We start from the raw sequence: 9,179 nt of genomic DNA, 5'->3' as shown, positions 1-9,179 counted from the left end.
GGATTACATGTAATTAAGGGACATATTTATAGAAGTAATCTAAAAGTAATCCTAAAGTAATCAGATTATGTTACATGTTTTTGGTAATCCAACTGATTACGTTACTAATTACAAAAATTGCCATGTAATTTGTAGTCAGTAATGGATTACATTTCAAAGTAATTTGACCCAACCCTGGAAGTCTAACACAATCTTCATAGTCCTCCATACAACTGAATAGGTACTCAACCTATTTGGAATACGATACACAGAAAAAGAAAACCTACTGTATCCAGAAGTCTTCTGAGCTATACAATAGCCATTACAATAAAATCATGTAAAACATGTCTTGTTTTATAGTGTGTTAGTACCGTAGTTACAATACCAAACATTTACTCAAGTGGAGGTTTTATCTAACACTCCAACAGGGAAGGTAACCAGGTGACCAAGTTTGATTTATGGTTCACTGATGGTCTTTTAAGGTCATTGTAAAACTTAGGGCTATTGGGAGGACATGGAAAACAGTGTTGACTAGGTCAGAAAACAGGACCATACCAGTACAGTAGACCCTACACTACAATAGACAAATTATCTACAGGAGGAAGATAATCAATATAAGCAGTCACTCCTTTTGCCTAAGAAACGTGCTGGACGGAACATGCAGAGAGAGCACATTTAATATACAGTGTACAGTGCAGAACTTCTGACAATACCCTCTCTTGCAGTTTGGTTGAGTATTGCAAAGAGTTGGCCCTGGATTTTGGAAGTGAGTTCCACCAGCTCACAGCACCGATTCAGGTTTTGGTCGCATGAGATCACCTGAAAGGAGTAAGACATTGAAGTTGGCTTTCTTGGCTTTGCAATTTATCATGTACTGGATTGAGCAACCTATTGTTTGTGGTAGGCTATATTAACATGTAAGCCTTTACATGTGTAAAGTATAGTGAATGCACCATTAGTGGCATGACAGGTGCCTGACTAATTCACATGTAATGTGGTGTGAAATGTGATGAAACATGAGTAGCTGCAGAGACAGAAACTCACAACTAGGCTACTTTCAAAATGCTCCGCTCACTAAATACATGGGGGCGTGCCTTGTGCACAACACTACATCCCCAGGATAGCCTAGAATGACTGAGTGGTCGCCCTGACAACCGGCGTCCGTAGTAACCAAACTTTGTCAAATGTATGCATAAAACAAGCGAACTCGAATGATTTGATACAATACATTGCAAAAATTGTTTGCACTGTGTTCCATATTCTGTTAGGATTCAGTGCGGTAACTTAATGGATACAAGCCGACGGAACTATGTTCTACATAAGCTAAACAGTTCCACTCAGAAATGCTTGCCATTTTATTTGGTTGAGCACCTATGTAACACTTCATACATTCCTGAAAGTCTTACACAGCCATCCTGTAGCAGTAAAGTTAAATTAACATGAGCCAATGCAGGACTAGCCTATATCGGATAGCCTCACTGATTTAAGAAAGAGCATGCGTAAATAATGTATGATTTCGCTAACTTACATGATAGTCTTTGTACCACGACTCTAATTTCTGTTGCAGAAGGCTGAAGGATGATGAGTTCACCAGCCTCCGTAGACTGTCTGCCATGTCCGTTTTATTCACTCCTAATCCAGCAAAAGGTTTCCTGATCGTCCCCACTTGCTGTAACAGGCCTTTGTTAATCCGGCGCGAGTGCGCCCCTGACAGGCGCGCGCTCTGTATTTATAGGCTACACGTCGTAAAATAAGAAAAGGGAAAAGTTCCTGCCCTTGACGTTCTTTCGATGCTAGGGACGCTGAGCTCCATCAGTTGTAGCAACGCCGACGTTTAATGGCCGAGAGCAGAGCACATTATTGTGAAAAGCTCACTGAGCACGCCGCAGGTGCTTGGCTCCATTGTGACCGTTTACCTGCGCCAGGTTAGGTGCTGACGATGCCTCTGTGATGTAAACGAGACTGTTGAAATGTCATACTGGGACACACACCACGTTATACATAGGTGTTCGGTGTCAATGGCTGAAGGGGTTGACCCTTCACCCTGTGATGGAATTGTGCCCTAATTAGTTGCTCTTGTTTATTTCATATTTTAAGAAATACAATTAAAACACCAAATGAAACATAGCCTACTTCTATGTAGGTCTAAACATCACATTAACTATATTTACTATAAAGCATCTGCTTTCTGCTCTGTGGTTTACAAAACATGATTATCTGCAATGGAATAATTACCATGGACTGCAATTATGTTGGTGTAGTACGCAAGGGAACATGTATGACAGCAGTGCTCAAACTGTCCATTACTATCCGATAATATAAGCATTTTGTTGGTTAAAACAAATTAGATTTGTCCTACTCATTGCCCACCCTGGTGGTTCACAGAGTACAGCCCATTTGTATCAATGGACATCCTTTATTTGGAATTTCCTTTTTAGGAGCCTCATTGTAATATCCCGGTTGGCTCATTTTAGAAGGGAATGGACCATTTTTCATTGTGGAAACTGCATGATTTTAGTCGATTTCGCTAATGATTTTTGTAATTTTGCATAGGCCTACTCCTTGTAATGTAAAGTTTTAGAATTCCACTGCTCGACTACCATGCTATCACTGAAGTTGAACTTGGCCACGGTATAATAGCCTGCGCTTTGGTAAAATGGTTTCTTCCGAGAGCTATTCTAAGCTGTCAAACGCTGCAGAGAGAGGGAGGGTCAACATGGCGTCCGAGCAGGTCTGTTTTGGAAGCGATGTACCATTTTCTTTGTATCGTTTGACTATTATATGGTTTCTAATAGTTTAATAGGGGCTTCATCAAATGTTTTTCAACACGGAAAGTCTTTTTATTTTTGAATGTGTTTAGGTTTGCTTTATTGTATGGAAAACGGTATGCGCCAGTCTTGCTTATGTTTTGCGCCGCCTATGGAAAAAATGAGTAGCCTAGTATAATTTGTGGCACTCACGACTACGTTGTCCGCTATAGAAGATGTGATTTCATAATAAGGGTTAAGCCCATATATGTTTCAAATGACTTTCTGCTGCGGTTGATGCGTCAAGAGAAGTATTGGTGTGATTTATTTTTAGGCATGTTTAGAGACAGTGACGAGTGCTTCAGATATTTCTATGCATTCCTGAGGGAAGCAGTATCCCAGCAGAGTGCACAGCAGACTAGTCCATAAATTGTCTCGTAAGGATGTGTGTTACTGGCTTCTGAATTTTATATCATTATTATCAGGCTTATGTCGTTTAGTCCTCTACTGCAAATTGGCTCCTCTGACAAACAAAATGTCTATTTTGCTTCGTTTTTTTGCTATCACAATATCTTGGCATTGGAGTTGTGCAGATCAGATGTTTGGATGGATATTGTTTTGTTAGCAGTGTTTTGTTTAACATGGTTCAACATGGTTTCCAATGAATAAGCTTATTATAGTAACATTGAGTGCGATTAACATAATAGCCTGTTACCATAATAGACTACCATGATGACATTTAAATGTTAGGTTTAAGCCCTTTACTTTATTCATAATACAAAACACATGACAGCTTGTGTTGTGATTTAGCTTCAATGTATGTCTGTTGTAGCAGTTACAAAATTGTAACGCTTAATCTATTCTGTGTGTTAATGGTTTTGTTCTGTCCTGAAGGAGAGCACTAATGGACCGGTGAAGCGGTCAATGAGGGAGAAGGCCATTGAGCGCCGCACCGCCAACAAGGAGCACAACAGCAACTTCAAGGCCGGCTATGTGCCCATCGAAGAGGAGCGTCTGCACAAGACAGGGCTACGGGGACGCAAGGGCAACATGGCCATTTGCATCATTGTCCTGCTCTTCCTGCTGGCTCTCATCAACCTCATAGTAAGTCCTGTGTGTGTATTAAGAGCTTATTACAGTCCTGTCCCAGGGTAGGATTGATGTCAAAGTTTAAATTGTGGGAATGACACTTTTGATTCTCCCTGTCTCGTCTTTACCGCTCTTTCTGATCCAATACACATTGATTACTTTGGGAAATACAAAAATATTAATATGTTAATACTCTTTTCTTTATTTATTTACTACTCTCTCTCTCTCTCTCTCTCTGATGTGTTGAATGTGTCCAGATTACTTTGGTGATCTGGACAGTCATTCGTATAGGCCCCAATGGCTGTGACAGCATGGAGTTCCATGAAAGTGGTCTGCTGCGTTTCAAGCAGAAGGCAGATATGGGTATAGTGCACCCTCTTCAGAAGAGCACAGTGGGTGGCAGGAAGGACCAAGACCTGATCATCACTGGCAACAATAACCCGGTAACCACACAACTACACACACACACACACACACACACACACACACCCACAAACAAACAAACATTCTTTCTCCCGTGTACACTATAGTGGAATGCCTGCTGAATGCATTATGTGTGTCTAATCGAATGTTTAATGTTAATCTGTGAATGTGCTTTTGTCTTTGTCTATGTGTGTGTCTATGCTTGTTTTGTGTATGTGGGTGCGTGGGTGCATGTGTGTGTGTGTGTGTGTGTGTGTGTGTGTGTGTGTGTGTGTGTGTGTGTGGGTGCGTGTGTGTGTGTGTGTGTGTGTGTGTGTGTGTGTGTGTGTGAGAATGTGTGCTACAGGTAGTGTTTGAGCAAGGAAACACCAAGTTGAGTGTTGAAAAGGAGAAGACATCCATCACCAGTGACCTTGGAGTGTCCTTCACTGACCCCCGGACCCAGACCACGTTCTTTAGCACTGACTATGACAGACACGAGTTCCACCTGCCCAAAGGTGTAAAAGTGCTTAGTGTCAAAAAGGCTTCAACAGAAAGGGTAAGTACCATACAATAATCTCCAAGTAAGCATCAAAGGTTTGTTTTTGTCCTTGCTAAGTGATTTCCTGTGGTGGCACTTCCACCATTAAATGTTTTAAAACTGTGTTTTAAAACTATAAACTTTGGCTTATGATAAATCATTTATTGATGGCTCTCTTGATTTCTTAGATAACCAGCAATGCATCATCTGACCTGACCATTAAAGGAGACGGCAAGGCCATAGTCCGTGGCAACGAGGGAGTATACATCATGGGGAAGACTGTGGAGTTCCGGATAGGGGGAGACGTGGAACTGAAGGCTGTGAGTTGAGAAACTATTGGATCGTTTGGAGCTTTGTGCAATTTCATTGTGAGTTTCCACATTCCGCCACACCCTCAGTGGCAGTGCCATAAAATAGAACTGCCTGTCTAGCAGCGTGCTTCAGTCCAGAGATGCACTCATTCTCAAGTCAAGTCAAGCCAACTCTGTCAAGTATTGCCATGTTCCAGTCATGTTTGTTATACAGTCTTGTCTTTTGATTACTTGTGAATGGAATGACATTGAGAGTATTCCAATTTTCAGTATTCAATACTGTGTCAGGAAACAAGTACCTGCAGGAGAAGAAATGTGAATTAGATGTACTGCATAGCATAATGGGTTTCGACAGTGAGTTAAGAGATATAGCAATTCATAAATTGCAGTGGTTGTCATTGATGGAATTTCACAAAACCTGATGTGGTTGTCATGGATGGAATTTCACAAAACTTGATGAGGTTGTCATGATGATCCTAATCAAATTTGGTTCAGAATATCTCACCACAAGATATTGGTGATTGAACCACCATGTTTGTGCATTTACGCTTTTTACTTGATTATGAGTTGGGTTATTGTGGCTCTGTGAGACCAACATAGCACAAACATTTCACCATCTTTGGCACAACAGTTTTCTAACTATTCTGCAAAAACTGCTATTTTTATCCTACCTGGCGTTAATGGGGCCCAGTGCCGAGGGGTGGTGGCCCCAGGGGCCTAAAGCTTCTATTCCTTATCAGCCTAGTGGGGCTGCATGCCTACCAAGTTGCATTTGCCCCGTTCTGCTGGTGTCCCATGAATCGTCTACCAAAAATGACTGAAATACGCTAGCACCGTGGTGGTCATAGTAATGTCCTGATGCAGACATTAAGGGCCGTTCACTCCAAGAACGATAACTATAATAATAACTATTAAAAAAATATTGTTCTCATTAATATGAATGACAACGTTCCCACATAAACTATAATGATAACGACATGAAGAATGATATCGTTGGGGATCACTTTTTGATTTTGAGAACGATAAAAAGCTGACAGCCAATCACAATCCATCAAATTTTAGCCATCACATTCATCAACACAAGGAGAGACTTTCCTTATCATTGGTCAACGTGGACGCTTTTATCATTATAGTTATAGTTATCGTTCCTGGTGTGAACGGCCCTTTAGTCTATCTGTCTGTCTGTCAGTCTGTCAGTCTGACATGTCCTAAGCTGAATCCCTCTCGCTTCTTTTTCCCTGCAGGACAACAGCATTGTGCTCAACGGCTCTGTCATGTTTGCCTCCACTCTCATGCCAAAGTCCTCGGCGAAGGGGGAACTCTACTTTGACGAGAACATGATAAGGTATAAGCTGTGCATGTGTGCAGATGGCACACTGTTCCAGGTCCAGGTCAAGTACCCCAACATGGGCTGCGCAACGTCCGACAACCCCTGTGGAATGGCTCACTAAGAGAGAGAGAGAGAGAGAGAGAGAGAGAGAGAGAGAGAAAATCAGGGAGTGAAAGAGAAAGAAAAAATGGACTGCAACTACCGTTCCACCCACTCAGCTAACATGGGAATTCAGTACATATCAGGTCATACCTATATTCATGCCCCCCATCCATTTACCCTCATGCACACACGAGAGTGAAACAGAAAGAAAAAAACATGCTGATTAGAGTACCATGTTTAACAAGTAAATTAATAACTTTACAATTTATTTTGTGCCATGCAGTATTTTGGCCAAAGATTTCTCACTGCTTTAGCTTTGTTTCAGTGCCACTATTTTGTATCGATTTTTGAAACACTACCATGGTTTTTACCCACATGTATTATTATCCTGTCCAAAGTTTACAAGAGTAGAGAGGTGAAAATGAAAATGAAGGGATTAATGTAATACTTTTCTAATGTTCCAATGCAGTATTACAGATGCATCACATCACTTGCCTCCCACCCTATCTGTCCGCACACGCCCAGACACATACCTGAACTGATACTAATACGTATCTGTTACACCTACGTTGCTTATCAACCATTTTATGGGCTCATGTACATAACTGCTGGCAGCTTTGTGTGGTGTATAATCCCAAGTTTGGATTTGTAGGAATTCACTTTGTTGTGGTGGTACCGCAAAATGGTCACAGCTAATGAGTGATGTTTTCATGGGAATTATGTTGATTTAGAAATTTGTACAACCAGTAATATCTGTCACTCACTGATTATTCAGCACAGCTGGTTTGCTGTTACACATTCAGTTTATACCTCTCTGAAGAGGCCTTTTTATATTATTCCTGTTTTGTTTTTAGTTTTTGGCCTGAAAAGGCAATGATATTTATCAGCAGTCTCTCCCTAAACTGGACATGTCTGAAAAGGGGCCACTCACAATGCCTCTCTTTCTTATCACTACTGTCCATGCTAGTCGTGCCAAATATATGTACTTGTGTGTCAGTGTGGTGAAGGAGGTTTCAAGAACCCTTGTCCAGGAGCTTTCCTGATGTAATCTAGGGTGTTATGATAAATACAATGGTCCTATGTTACTGTAAACTCTTTAAAACGGCCTCACTACATCAAGAGATGGTTGATTTGTTGTTAGTCTTGTTGTTGATTTGTTGTGTTTTGTACTGTCCTCGACTAGGATTATTTTCACTAAAAAGCAACCACTCATCTCATTTCGCCTTACGCTGCAAAAATGCAGGAACATGCACTGCGTTATTCTATATATTACACTACAACAAAATCTGTTATTTTTGAGAAATGGTCAGTGCACAGAAAGGAGTGTGCTTATTTTTAATATCTTTTGATAAGATTAATGTAGGAAAAAAAGAGTGGTGTGATATTTTGTGCAATATACCATTTACCGTTATGGGTTTTGATGGCGTTGTTTCATGTGTGGTATTTATTTGAGTTGTCTTTGATTTGACTTGAATAAAACAGAATTAAACCACAAAAGCAGATATTGTCTTTTTTTCATGAATGTATTTTTTTTTTCATATTTCAGTCTCTGAACAATAATACAACTTTCAACAAGTGGTCCTGTAAGACATTAACTTGGGCAAGGCAAATAGTTATAGAAATCCTGTCTAGGCATAGGTGTGTGTGTGTGTGTGTGTGTGTTATAGGGAGTGTGTCCTCTGTGCATGTACGCATGTCTCAGGTGCTACCCTGCTTCCTCCAGACTTTGATCTTAAGCAGACTGTGTCCAAAGATACTCCCTGTAACATAAAGTGCTGTGTAGAAAAATTCTGAGGCAAGTCACAAGACTAACAATACCTTGGTTCCACTGGCTGGTAAGTCATCTTTACGCTGAAATAGTTTTTTTTTTAGTTTTTTTTATAATAGCCTCTGTTTTATTTATTTTATTAGTGACTAAACAATCAAGCTGTATTGAAATAATTGTAATATGCATTCCTTATGTGTATGGGATAACAAAACACATAAGACTAACAATTTGGACATTGCATATGAGTAACAAGATTTCCTTTGAAGTTAGCTGGCTCTGTATTACAGTAGCCTACAGACTGTATTACATTTCTCTAGCACTAGGGCTTTCATTTGTAGAGTGCTTCATTTTATGGATTTCTTCTTAGATGTTGTGTGTAATAGATTCAGATTGATTGTGAATTGTTGTTTTCATCTGAACACAGTGTAAACAATCACCTGCGTGGAGTGTCTTTTCCCCCGATGATGGCCGTAGCCTAACCATCTAGGTTTAAATCTTAAAGGAAAATTCCGGTATTTAGCACTTTGAGGCCCTTTTCTGGTTTGTTTTGGATGAACTAGAGTGGTGGACAGGTATAATGTAGGCTGTACTGTAAACATGTCCTAAAACCCCCCTTAACGTTGGTTTTCAAAACCGTGCAACTCACCGAGTGGTTAGTGGTGTTCGTTGATTATTAAAAGCAAATATATCGGCGCAATGTATGATTTCCAGCCGTATTATTTCCTATTGTGGAACTATTTATTCAGACACCTCACAACCGCGTATAAACTTCCGCTCAATATTTGAACCTGAACCTGAACCATGAGTCTTCCAACAGAAATCAATGGGATTTTACAAAATGCCAAATAAAACACGACAGAAACTGTATTTCGCTACGCTACTTGTTTTGGAACATCAACGAACACCACTA

At 40.3% G+C, this 9,179-nt stretch overlaps 2 protein-coding genes across 2 annotated transcripts in view; one reads left to right on the top strand and one right to left on the bottom strand.

Annotated features, from left to right (window-relative positions):
• The window catches only part of spata18 (spermatogenesis associated 18), an 8,957-nt gene extending 7,363 nt beyond the window's left edge, over positions 1-1,594 (bottom strand). The window contains exons 1-2 of the mRNA XM_076276754.1: positions 1,508-1,594; positions 693-798 (exon numbers count right to left, since the gene is read on the bottom strand). Of these exons, the coding sequence (XP_076132869.1) occupies positions 693-798; positions 1,508-1,594 (193 nt within the window). The remainder of the gene's footprint in view (positions 1-692; positions 799-1,507) is intronic.
• Positions 1,595-2,657: 1,063 nt separating this feature from the next.
• Positions 2,658-7,992, top strand: sgcb (sarcoglycan, beta (dystrophin-associated glycoprotein)). The gene is made up of 6 exons (XM_076278187.1): positions 2,658-2,710; positions 3,621-3,830; positions 4,073-4,258; positions 4,585-4,776; positions 4,947-5,078; positions 6,314-7,992. The coding sequence occupies exons 1-6, from the start codon at positions 2,696-2,698 to the stop codon at positions 6,518-6,520; spliced, it is 942 nt and encodes a 313-aa protein (XP_076134302.1). The 5' UTR covers positions 2,658-2,695; the 3' UTR covers positions 6,521-7,992.
• Positions 7,993-9,179: the final 1,187 nt, after the last annotated feature.

The sequence above is a fragment of the Alosa pseudoharengus genome, unplaced genomic scaffold, assembly GCF_046254945.1.
Source record: "Alosa pseudoharengus isolate Yale_2024_CS ecotype anadromous, Long Island Sound unplaced genomic scaffold, YU_APseudo_1.1 YU_APseudo_1.1_scf_11, whole genome shotgun sequence".
Classification (NCBI taxonomy): domain Eukaryota; kingdom Metazoa; phylum Chordata; class Actinopteri; order Clupeiformes; family Clupeidae; genus Alosa; species Alosa pseudoharengus.
Note: the sequence above shows the minus strand (reverse complement) of the source record. Positions and strands in the feature narration are given on the sequence as shown.